Genomic DNA, 13,997 nt, shown 5'->3' with positions numbered 1-13,997 from the left:
AAGTGACTTTGGCTGGAGGAAGTGGAGCCTCTTCCTCTCACACAGGACGACACAAACTGACTCAAACCGACTCAAACCGACTCCGATACAAAGTGAAAACGACACTTTAAATGTCCTTTTTACATTTGGAGACTTCTGTGCTTTTACAAAACACAGAGGAAATGCAACAGGCCTGAAACAAAGCATGGCTCTAGTCACCGTTTAAAAGCATTTTTAAGGTTTTGGGCTGAACAAGTTTAAGATTTATCACATTTGATAGATTATTGAACTAATTGTAAAACTATTATAGAACTGAATAATCGTTAACTGGTCAAAACCAAACAGAAAAGAGACAAAGCAGAAATAACATCCGAACAACACAGGAAACATGTTCAATTAGTGTCATTAGAGTTTTATCTGGGTCAAATTCGGTGAAAATCTCTTCCACAGCCTGTTGCCACGGAAACAACTCATTGATTAATCAAAAGAATAATCGATTGGCAAAACAACTGCCGGCTGTAGCCATAGAGAGGTTTCAATCAATCAGGATTTTGACTATGACCAACGTTATAATGGACTTTCAGACACAGTCAAATCTCCAGGTGACAAACATTAAACACATATATTTAAATCTACAGCTGCTGGATTATGGTGAAAATAACAACAGCAAAACAGAGATGAAATATCACACATCAGCACAATGAATCTGGATTTAAACATTCTGGTTTGAGTGGTTCCTGTAGAAAACACATCTGCTACATCGTTACACGAATTAACACGTTCTTTAAATAGAGCTTTATTGGTGGGTTTTAATCCCACCATCGCACCGAGCGAGAGCGTCACCGTCACCACGGCTGTTCTCACTCCACACGCAACCTGACGCAACCAGACGCAACCTGACGCAACCAGACGCAACCAGACGCATGCAGACGCAACCAGACGCATGCAGACGCAACCAGACGCATGCAGACGCATGCAGACGCAACCAGACGCATCCAGACGCAACCTGACGCAACCAGACGCATGCAGACGCAACCAGACGCATCCAGACGCAACCTGACGCAACCAGACGCAACCAGACGCATGCAGACGCAACCAGACGCAACCAGACGCATCCAGACGCAACCAGACGCAACCAGACGCATCCAGACGCATCCAGACGCAACCAGACGCAACCAGACGCATCCAGACGCATCCAGACGCAACCAGACGCATCCAGACGCAACCTGACGCAACCAGACGCATGCAGACGCAACCAGACGCATCCAGACGCAACCTGACGCAACCAGACGCATGCAGACGCAACCAGACGCAACCAGACGCATCCAGACGCATCCAGACGCATCCAGACGCAACCAGACGCATCCTGACGCAACCAGACACATCCAGATGCATCCAGACGCAACCTGACGCAACCAGACGCAACCAGACGCATCCAGACGCATCCAGACGCATCCAGACGCATGCAGACGCAACCAGACGCAACCAGACGCAACCAGACGCATCCTGACGCATCCAGACGCATCCAGACGCAACCAGACGCATCCAGACGCAACCAGACGCAACCAGACGCATCCAGACGCAACCAGACGCATCCAGACGCAACCAGACGCAACCAGACGCAACCTGACGCAACCAGACGCATCCAGACGCAACCAGACGCAACCAGACGCAACCAGACGCAACCAGACGCAACCTGACACTCCAATGGAAGAAAATACATTCCTATAGAAGTATGACAGAGTAAATACAGGACTTTGTCTCATTCTCATCGTATTCTATATGACGAGTCTAAACCAGGACAAATCAGAGGTAAATGTCATGTCAACCCTCCCTGATCCCATTGATCATGATGTGCTTAATGTCTCTCTATGCTCACACACCGCTGCACCTGTCCAGATAATTACCATTTCAACAAATGCCGGGACCAGAGCACATCATTCTAAATGGTTACAACAGGAGCCTTTCCTTTTTCAGCTTTTGCAGTATTATTTGTTATACGCAAAAGACAATAAGATAGGGCTAAACCAGGGCTAAACCAGAGCTAAACCAGAGCTAGACCAGGGCTAAACCAGAGCTAGACCAGATCTAAACCAGGGCTAAACCAGGGCTAAACCAAGGCTAAACCAGAGCTAAACCAGGGCCAAACCAGGGCTAAACCAGGGCTAGACCAGGGCTAGACCAGAGCTAAACCAGAGCTAGACCAGAGCTAGACCAGAGCTAGACCAGGGCTAAACCAGAGCTAAACCAGAGCTAAACCAGGGCTAAACCAGGGATAACCCAGAGCTAAACCAGAGCTAAACCAGAGCTAAACCAGAGCTAAACCAGAGCTAAACCAGAGCTAAACCAGGGCTAAACCAGAGCTAAGCTAAACCGGGACTCCGGGTCGGGACTCCGGGTCGGGACTTCGGGTCGGGACTCCGGGTCGGGACTTCGGGTCGGGACTCATTACCGGAAGCCGAGACATGAAGGCCAGCCCTGAACGCTGTAAAAGCTATTGATTTTTAATGTGGGAGTCCATTTTGTAAAGCGCATTATCGGCGTAAAGAACCATCCACTTGTCTCCGGGATGAGTCACCGTGGCGACGTTTATGATGCAGCGTCACCTTGGAACAGATGTGTTTGAGTAATGCAAGAAAAACATGACCTGTGAGTCAACCCACGTCAGACGAGACAGAGACAGAGACAGAGACAGAGAGAGAGACAGAGAGAGAGAGAGAGAGAGGGAGACACAGAGAGAGAGAGGGGGGAGACAAAGAGAGAGAGAGAGAGAGGGAGACAAAGAGAGAGAGAGAGAGAGAGAGAGAGAGGGGGGGAGACAAAGAGAGAGAGAGGGGGAGACAAAGAGAGAGAGAGGGGGAGACAAAGAGAGAGAGAGGGGGGGAGACAAAGTGAGGGGGACAGAACCAGAGGATGAGGTTCAAACAGAAAGATGCGTCACAAGGAAACAGCTGAGAACACGGGAGACTAATGAGCAGAAAGAACAGAGGAAACAGAGGAAACGGGGCAAAATAAGGTCAAGATACAAACGATTTTCTAAATGATTAAATATTCATTAAGTTCCAGAGCTTTAAAGAAATGCAATTAAAAAAGCTGGGAATAAAGTAGATCCATAGTATTGTTATTCATTTGCAAAATATTGTCAATGTTGTTTTGAAGATTTGCTTAATTTGAATATTCATTCACAGGGTCAACACAGAGACATGGACATGACAGACAGTCACTTTCACATTCACTAGGGCCAATTTAGAGTCACCAATTCTCCCAAACACATCATGTGATTAGACGGTGGGAGGAGCCAGAGAACCCAGAGAGAACCCACGGTAACACGGGGAGAACATGCAGACTCCACCCAGAGAGATCATGTGATGTGGGTCTGGTCCGGGAATCAAACCCATGATCTCTTTTTGGGAGGCAATGGCTTTTGTGATTCATTGTGTTAATATTTGTTTGATCATTAAATCTCTAACCCGTTTAAAGACAAATTTGATCACATTTCTATAGAATTACAGAACATTGTCTGAATATCAGAACACGGCAGAAAAACAGACACCTGGCCTCGAGGCACGAGCGAGCCCCCCGTTTTGGCCTCGGGGAGCTCACGCCCCTCTCAATATTAGTTAAATCGTGACGTTGGTCACAATAATCATAACACTACAATCTGATGTTGTGACAAGTGGTGGTGTTTACAACGGACGAAGAACGATTTAGTTGTTTGCAGAGCTTTACAGAACAAGAAAGTGCTCAAAGTATCACATTGTAATACAAATAATTCATAATAAATCATAATTATCTTTATTTTTTTAATTCCGCCAGTCTGCAATTCTTGACGTAACGGAATGTTGCACTTTAGAAAACGAATCACTGAACAATGAATGAATGAATAATATGGCTGTTCAGGATCGTGGGCCCTTCAATAAAACCACCAGCCAATAAACATGAGGTTCTGCAACAAGAATATGGAACTGCATATCGTTACATCCCTAATAAGAATAAAATAAGACAAATAGAAACAGAAAGTGCAAAAACAAAGATGCCCCAGGACCTTGATGTGCTGCGTCTGAAGAGTTTAAAGAAACAAAGTAAACACAAAAGTACTTGTACTTGTATTTGCGTGTCATACTGGAGGAGATTCAAAGTACCTTCCTGGGACCAGTTTCTGGAGGAGGTAAAAACTGAAAAATGCAGAGCCCAAAAGTCATGGAAAGAGTGAGAGGAAGTCTATAAAAGGTGAGAACGTTTAGATGGACGTTCAGCTGTGGCGCAAAACAAACAAAATATCACACGTCGCGACCGCACGGCCAGTCGATATTTGATTACGGCCAGTCGATATTCGATTACGGCCAGTCGATATTCGATTACGGCCAGTCGATATTCGATTACGGCCAGTCGATATTCGATTACGGCCAGTCGATATTCGATTACGGCCAGTCGATATTCGATTACGGCCAGTCGATATTCGATTACGGCCAGTCGATATTCGATTACGGCCAGTCGATATTCGATTACGGCCAGTCGATATTCGATTACGGCCAGTCGATATTCGATTACGGCCAGTCGATATTCGATTACGGCCAGTCGATATTCGATTACGGCCAGTCGATATTCGATTACGGCCAGTCGATATTCGATTACGGCCAGTCGATATTCGATTACGGCCAGTCGATATTCGATTACGGCCAGTCGATATTCGATTACGGCCAGTCGATATTCGATTACGGCCAGTCGATATTCGATTACGGCCAGTCGATATTCCGCCGTTGTAGATCTCAGAACGTCTGTCCGTAACATCTTGCTTCTGCCACAGTCGCTCTGGAAAACTCTGCGTTTTTAGAGTCAACTTTATGGAACAACCGGAAAGTACTTCAGGGATATGCACAGTACTTCATCTAATAGGAACTAAAACTGTGCAATACATCAACTTTTAGACACTGTTGCGTGAAACTTTGACTAGAGTATATCGTACAGCTACAAAAAGAGCAGATTCACAGTAAAAATACAGTACGTTCTGTTGCAAAAGTGTAAAATGAGGAGATTTATGCACTTTTGTGATTCATTTAAAGACATTTTTCAACACATTTCTGCTGGATTGACATAATATCATCTGAAGTTATAATCGGGACGCTCATTTCTGTCGCCATCGCCCTCTTCTAGAACAGGGACGACCACAGAGACGTGCCTGGTCAGAGAAAGGACATAATATTTGATGTATTGCAGCCAGTATATTCAGTCTTTTGATGATTGCATTAAGTTAAGCGTTCCTTTTATTGGAACATCACAAACACGCGCTGAGCTTGTACCCGCGCTTCATAACTGGATCTTTGTGTTTTATTGTAGACAGAAGACGTGTCCGAGCGGCGCTGAAGACGTCACAGCTCTGGTTGTTTGAGCTCAGGTGACGTCCTTCATCAATCATTGACGCTTCTGAAAACTCTCGCCGCGTCATCTCGAGCGCGTCGCAGCTCAGACCGGCCGCAATTAGTTTTTTTTTTTTTTTTTTTACATACTTTGGGCTACTTTGATCATTGCAGTAAATCGCCTTTACTCTACAAACTCTACAAAAGACTTAAGAACACTGCGACGTTATTAAATCAAAATGTAAAAAAGAATCATTCATTATATCCAAATATTCTCTCTCTAGAAGCTGCCACTCTCCACATTTCAACCTTTAAGAGGCTGATAATGTATTTAGAGTCTTAACGTATCCAAAATAATACTTGGTTTTAGCTCGTTTGAGTCTTTTTAACAGAAGATATCCTTGCCCTGTTCCCTCTTCTGCTTTAGTCAAGAAATCATCTCAGTTAATTCCACTAAAAATACTTCCAGGAACAGGTTTAGAGACTTTGTACTGACAGACGTGTCACAGACGTGTTCAGGTCTGAACCGGCTGTGAATCACGAGCAAATACAGAGTCAAACGAGAACCAAAGACAAAACTGGGACTCAAAACTCAAAACTAACAATAATACATTTTCAGACATAAGTCGTGACTAAACGAGGTCAAGTGGGACTAAATCAGGATGAAATAAAGACAAAACTAAACTAAACTAAACTAAAAGGTAGGTTAAACCAAAGTGCTTTATATATATTAAAGATTCATTCATGTTTTGGAGAAGCAGAAGTGGAATAGACGGTAGATAAACGCGTCCACCAGGGCGTTCTCTCTTTGGGTTTTAACCATTCCACGCTCTGCGATAAACAAAACCCACACGCATCCTTTCATAAATGTCACAGTCAAATCAGAATCAGTGTTTGGCGGCCGTGATTGTCAGAACGGCGTTGCTCAAACGTCTCCCGGCCAGACTTTTATATGGAAACGTGTGATGGAGATTTGAGGAATTATTTCACAAAATATATGAAAAACACTGTCAGCAACCGAGTTAATCTACATAAGCATACGACTGCAAATACACAATGAAATCACAATATTTGCTTATGGAAACAAGGACTAATTGTGACTAGTCGACGAATAAAACAACAATTAGAATTGTATTTTGATCATTATAATCCTTATATGGGCTGTACAGCTCTAATACTAATGTGAAAAGAGCTTTTTGAACAACAGTTATAAACTAAAAACAGTTATTAACTAACAACAGTTATTAACTAACAACAGTTATTAACTCAAAGCCCAAAGAGATCATTATCATAAACACTCTCCATCTAGAAGCCTTCACTCATCATATTTAAATCTTTATTCTGTTGATAATGCATTTAAAAAGTCTCAACGTACTAAAGAAATGATTGTTTTGACAGGTCCACTAATAGAAAAATAACTGCACTAAACTATTGGTCAGCTGCAGCCGTAATATTTGCAAATGAAGCCAAAATCAAAGCTCAATTAACATATTCTTGCTACTTGAAGTGGGCTGAGGAAAAACCTGTAACGAGCTTGATTCCCAGAGGAAAGCGTGGAACCGAGACGCTCCTGGAACAGCCGTCTGGACTAGATCACTATTATCTTGACTTTATTGACACTGGTGATGTCAGCGGTCAGAGGCTATCCAATAGGTCAGTCGCTCGTGTTTTCCTGCCAACGTTTTGGGGAAAACATCGCAAGTTACGAAACGAGCAAAGACCAAAAAAAAGGCCACAAGGAGGAAGTAAAGCCTCTGCTCTGGACTTCCTCATCGCTTCATTCAGAATCTTCACATGACAAAACTGGCTGGATTCCCATTGTTTGGAGTCAGTCACTTTCGCTCTTATCTAATCAAAATCACAAACCAAATATAGTGATTATTCAGCCAAGCATTATTCAAACGCCCTGGAATACGACGCAACGTTTGCACAACTCTTTAAATCATTCTTTTGGACGCACTTGATATTAACTACACCTTAATAAAGCATGAACAAATACATCATAAATAATGAACAAGCAGTTTCATACAGCGTTTGGGAGTTAGTGTATTCATAAGTCGTTACTACATCTGGATCGTTCTTAATAAACTGTGTGTTTGTACTTTATTAAGCCGAGGCCTGTAGAAATAATAAAAGTCATTTAAATACGATGTAGTTTCCAAAAAGATAAATGTAAAGTGCTTTTTTACTTAACCCGCATCGTTCTGTCACGTCAACATAACTTTACTGTACAGAGTCCATGAAGCTGGTTCTAGACTTTCTCCAGAAGAACGTTAACGTCTTAGGTCACTGTGCCAATGAATAATCAATAAGCTTGTGACATTAATATTAACATATCATTCCATAAACAAAAGATTGAACAAAGGGTTTTTTTTTTGGTGCGTCGTACAATAAGATCTGCCATTTAGAGTCAATGAGTAACTTCAATGACAAATATAATGACTCAAGTGTTTCATTCAGTGCTGTTTTTCAAAGATATTGAATATTTTCCATGGATTCTGCTGCTTTAGCCTCATCATGTAGTCACAGTATTGTTGTTTACTGTGCATTTTGACATGTGTTATTCCGACAGGCCTGATTAAAGCTGATAAGTGTGTTTTTTAGACTTCTGCTCCAACAATGACCTGATGCTTCAGTGTAAATGAAGAAGTGCCTTATCTAAAATATGACATACATATTTGTGATTTATGCCGCTCACTATTCCTCATTCCCTGCACTTCCTCACACACAAAACGGTCCAGAAAAGCAGGCTCGACCCCCCCCTATGTTGACATGTGTGACCCGGGGCCAGAGCTTCACCTCTCCACTTCCGTACCGTCATTTAAACCAGACTTTTCACGTGTTTCGAGCCCATTTCTGACTTAAACGTCCGTCCCGCGTCCTCACCTTCAGCGCGTACTTGTCCCCGGTCTTCTTCTGGAAGATCTCCAGCACTTTCCCGTTGATCCCGAGCCCCAGGACCTGGCTCGTCACCTTGTAGTCGTCCGTGATGGCGTTCTTTTTGATCTGGAGCGTGGCTCTGGCGTGGAAAGCCGTGAACGGGGCCGCCGGGTTTTGCTGCTGCTGCCCGCCTCCCTGGTTCTGTTGCCCGGCTTGGTTCGGGAAGAGCGGCTGCTGGTTCTGCGCGTTGGACAACATGCTACAAAATCGGGCCGTTTCTCCCCCGTAAAAGGCGTTTTTATTCCTCCTCTTTTTCCCCCCCGCGCGTCCCGAGCGACACGGACCGTGGACCGTGGCGGCGCACGCGACGTTACCGCTCAACAAAAAAAGTCACTTGATGTAGCGTCACAATGCTAAGTTAGCTCGCCGTTAGCATGTTAGCTCGCCGTTAGCATGTTATCCTGATCCCTGTTCTTGACCTGTGATTTCTCTCGCGGGCTAATCACTCGAGCTAACGGCTAGCAGCTCCATCTCCCCGCGCCCGGCGTTTCTCTCAAAACACGTCGAGAACTGTGTCAAACGCGGTCCCAGTCGCTCCCGGGCCGCCGCGGGTCAGAGGTGGACACGCGGAGTCATGAAATAAAGGCTTAAAGTGTGAAAGAAAGCGGGTGAAATCGGAGGTAAAAGTGTTTTTAGCCGCGACACGCCGGACACAGTGGCTCGCGCTCAAACGCCCCAGCGCTGGAGCAGGTTTTAGCGCTGACGTCATCACGGGCTCCGGCTTAAAGGGAAAGTGACATTTACAGGTGATTTTTACAGGTTTATGAAACTTTATGAAATCATATACAAGTATAAAAGAGCAAGATACATGTGGTTATACACGAAGGTTCAAATAGTATTCAACTGATAACTTTTAACAGGTCAAACCAAATGTATGTGATGATGATGAAGATGAATTTAGTATTATTCTGTGAAACAATAACATACCAGAATAAAATGGCTTTGGTTAGTGGTTCCATAACTTCCATGAACAAAAAACACTTATTGTAATCATTGCCATTTAAAACAAAATATAGCTGACTTTCTCCCTCCAAAGTCTGAACTCCAAAAGCACATTCTGACCCAAAGAGATCATTATCATAAACACTCTCCATCTAGAAGCCTTCACTCATCATATTTAATTCTTTATTCTGTTGATAATGCATTTAAAAAGTCTCAACGTACAAAAGAAATGATTGTTTTGACAGGTCCACTAATAGAAAAATAACTGCACTAAATTGTTGGTCAGCTGCAGCCGTAATATTTGCAAATGAAGCCAAAATCAAAGCTCAATTAAAATGGCTTTGGTTATTGGTTCCATAACTTCCATGAACAAAAAACACTTATTGTAATCATTGCCATTTAAAACAAAATATAGATAACTTTCTCCCTCCAAAGTCTGAACTCCCAAAGCACATTCTGATTCTGACCGTGGGTTTGTTGTGGACGTCTTGATTAATCCTCATCATTAGACACGAATCTTGATTAAACTTGATTAAAAGTCAATGAATTGTCAAATGCCAAGCACTAATCTTCAGAGGTGGAGAGTATGTCAGTGACATTTACATTGTGGAAGAAATTGTACTTTTCAGAGTACTTTCAGTTTGAAGTAACAGTACTTTTACTTACTTATTCCATGTATTGTCCTTCAGATTACATTCACTTCACATCATAACTCAGATCTTACGTCCTGACACTCTTACGGTTCTTAATAGTTCCCCCAAGTTAGTTCCCAAACGTTTTTCTCTCTGAGTTGAGACTCTTCTTGCACTAATTTGTACTTTTACTTGAGTAATATTGTTTTGAAATACTGTTACTCTTACTTACTCTTACCAAACACAATTGGATATATAAAATGTGAACAGACATAGACGTGGTGCTAGAACATTCATATTATAATCTGAATATTGTGAATTATGATTTATTTCTACAGATGTTAAACCCTGAACAGAACCTCAGATGTTTATTATATTTCATGACTTTGTCTGAGTTCACTTCCCATGAGCCTCTGGGAGTTCAAACTGACACAACAGGAAACGATATAAACTGTAAATACTTTGTAAATCAATAAATATAAAAAAACTTCATGAATCAATCCAGAGTCAAATGTTGATTAGATAAAACTATTAAAACTAAACGTTTGTTTTAAATCTGACGATGATGAGTTCAATCTGTTTTTAGAATCACAATAAAGTTTATTGCCATTTGTGAATGAACATGACTCACGGAGGAACTTGTCCTGGTGCAACACAAACATAAACATAAACATAAACACAAACACTGAACACAAACACAAACATAAACACAAACACTGAACACAAACACAAACATAAACACAAACACTGAACACAAACACTGAACACAAACATAAACATGAACACAAACATAAACACAAATACTGAACACAAACATAAACACAAACATAAACACAAACACTGAACACAAACACTGAACACAAACATAAACACAAACATAAACATAAACATGAACATGAACACAAACACAAACACAAACATAAACACTGAACACAAACATAAACATAAACATGAACATAAACATAAACACAAATACTGAACACAAACATAAACACAAACGTAAACACAAACACTGAACACAAACATAAACACAAACACAAATACTGAACACAAACACACAAACATAAACACAAACACTGAACACAAACATAAACACAAACACTGAACACAAACATAAACACAAACACAAACATAAACACTGAACACAAACATAAACATAAACATGAACACAAACATAAACATAAACACAAATACTGAACACAAACATAAACACAAACATAAACACAAACACTGAACACAAACACAAACATAAACACAAACACAAATACTGAACACAAACACACAAACATAAACACAAACACTGAACACAAACACAAACATAAACACAAACACTGAACACAAACACAAACATAAACACAAACACTGAACACAAACATAAACACAAACACTGAACACAAACATAAACACAAACACTGAACACAAACACTGAACACAAACATAAACACAAACACTGAACACAAGCACAAACATAAACACAAACACTGAACACAAACATAAACACAAACATAAACACAAACACTGAACACAAACACAAACATAAACACAAACACTGAACACAAACATAAACACAAACATAAACACAAGCACAAACATAAACACAAACACTGAACACAAACATAAACACAAACATAAACACTGAACACAAACATAAACACAAACACTGAACACAAGCACAAACATAAACACAAACACTGAACACAAACATAAACACAAACATAAACACAAACACTGAACACAAACACTGAACACAAACATAAACACAAATACTGAACACAAACACACAAACATAAACACAAACACTGAACACAAACATAAACACAAACACTGAACACAAACACTGAACACAAACACTGAACACAAACATAAACATAAACACAAACACAAATACTGAACACAAACACTGAACACAAACATAAACATAAACACAAACACAAATACTGAACACAAACACTGAACACAAACATAAACATAAACACAAACACAAATACTGAACACAAACACTGAACACAAACATAAACACAAACATAAACACAAACACTGGACACAAACACTGAACACAAACACTGAACACAAACATAAACACAAACATAAACACAAACATAAACACAAACACTGAACACTAAACACAAACACTGAACACAAACACTGAACACAAACATAAACATAAACACAAACACAAATACTGAACACAAACACACAAACATAAACACAAACACTGAACACAAACATAAACACAAACATAAACACAAACACTGAACACAAACACTGAACACAAACACTGAACACAAACATAAACACAAATACTGAACACAAACACACTAACATAAACACAAACACTGAACACAAACATAAACACAAACATAAACACAAACACTGAACACAAACACTGAACACAAACACTGAACACAAACATAAACACAAACATAAACACAAACACTGAACACTAAACACAAACACTGAACACTGAACACAAACACAAACACTGAACACAAACAAACACAAACAAACACAAACACTGAACACAAACACTGAACACAAACACTGAACACAAACACTGAACACAAATACTGAACACAAACACACAAACATAAACACAAACACTGAACACAAACACTGAACACAAACACTGAACACAAACATAAACACAAACATAAACACAAACACTGAACACAAACATAAACACTGAACACTGAACACAAACACAAACACTGAACACAAACAAACACAAACAAACACAAACACTGAACACTGAACACAAACAAACACAAACACTGAACAAAAACACAAACACTGAACACAAACACACAAACACAAAGACTGAACACAAAAACAAAGACTGAACACAAAGACAAACACTGAACACTGAACACAAACACTGAACACAGACACTGACACTAACACTGAACACTAAACACAAACGCTAATGCTAACGCTAACGGTAACACTGAACACTGAACACTAAACACAAACACTGAACACAAACACAAACACTGAACAATGAACACAACAACAATGGATAATAAATGACTACCGTGTATTAAAAATATGTAAGTAGGGTTAAAAATAGACATGATATGTACATAAATAAAGTATGTAGCGCAATAAAAAGTGAACAGTGAGTGCAACGTGCTTAGGAAGAGTTTATGGGTTCTATACAGTCGATATAGTGAGTTTGGATGACATAACTAAAGGAAAGTTAATGGTTAATATCACATTATTTTCACTGTTACTTTCTATTTATGATGTATTTGTTTCCTGTTTCCATGAGTTCACTGGACGTGTGTAATTCTACCACAAACTGAGCAGCAGTGAAGTACTTTGTAGTGTTTGTAGTATTATTTACAGAGTAACAGTAAAGTAGTGCCACCCTCCGTCAGGTCAGTGGTATGGTCAGTCGCATGGTCAGTTGCGTGGTCAGTTGGATGGACAGTTGAGTGGTCGGTTGCATGGTCAGTTGGATGGACAGTTGGATAGACAGTTGGATAGACAGTTGGATGGACAGTTGCGGTCAGTTGCATGGTCAGTTGAGTGGTCAGTTGAATGGTGTGTTGTGTGGTCAGTTGCATGGTCAGTTGTGTGGTCAGTTGCGTGGTGTGTTGCATGGTCAGTCACGTGGTCAGTTGCATGGTCAGTTGGATGGTGTGTTGCATGGTCAGTTGCATGGTCAGTTGTGTGGTCAGTTGCGTGGTGTGTTGCATGGTCAGTCACGTGGTCAGTTGCATGGTCAGTTGGATGGTGTGTTGCATGGTCAGTTGAATGGTGTGTTGTGTCGTCAGTTGCATGGTGTGTTGCATGGTCTGTCGTGTGGTCAGTTACGTGGTCAGTTGGATAGACAGTTGTATGGTCTGTCGCGTGGTCAGTTGCACCATCTTGTCCTTTGAGCGCCACATTCCCGTGTTTTGATAGAAGAGGACAGGAGTAAAAATAGCGGCAGTAATCTCGGGCGGAGGTTGTGTCAAGAGCAGACACTTTGGTTTCCTGTCGTCACAAGTTTGTAAGAGCGAGAACGCACGGAATGTAACGTCAGCCAATCACAACGAGGACTTCTCACCTCAACACACCACATTCAAAATCATTCAAGCAGGACAAATATGTCTTTAAAATAAGGTTCAGATATAAGTAACATAAAATAAAATACATTAACTGG

General features: G+C 41.0%; 1 protein-coding gene across 1 annotated transcript in view; it reads right to left on the bottom strand.

Annotated features, from left to right (window-relative positions):
• Positions 1 to 8,911, bottom strand: part of LOC140365158 (MAP kinase-activated protein kinase 2) — a 46,681-nt gene extending 37,770 nt beyond the window's left edge. The window contains exon 1 of the mRNA XM_072451409.1: positions 8,223 to 8,911. Within this exon, the coding sequence (XP_072307510.1) occupies positions 8,223 to 8,474 (252 nt within the window). The 5' untranslated portion in view covers positions 8,475 to 8,911. The remainder of the gene's footprint in view (positions 1 to 8,222) is intronic.
• Between the last annotated feature and the right edge of the window lie 5,086 nt (positions 8,912 to 13,997).

The sequence above is a fragment of the Eucyclogobius newberryi genome, unplaced genomic scaffold (genome assembly GCF_026437365.1).
Source record: "Eucyclogobius newberryi isolate DKJ021-1_F unplaced genomic scaffold, fEucNew1.0.hap1 SCAF_19, whole genome shotgun sequence".
NCBI classification, from domain to species: domain Eukaryota; kingdom Metazoa; phylum Chordata; class Actinopteri; order Gobiiformes; family Gobiidae; genus Eucyclogobius; species Eucyclogobius newberryi.
The sequence above is the reverse complement of the archived record's forward strand: the minus strand, read 5'-3'. Positions and strand labels throughout refer to the sequence as shown.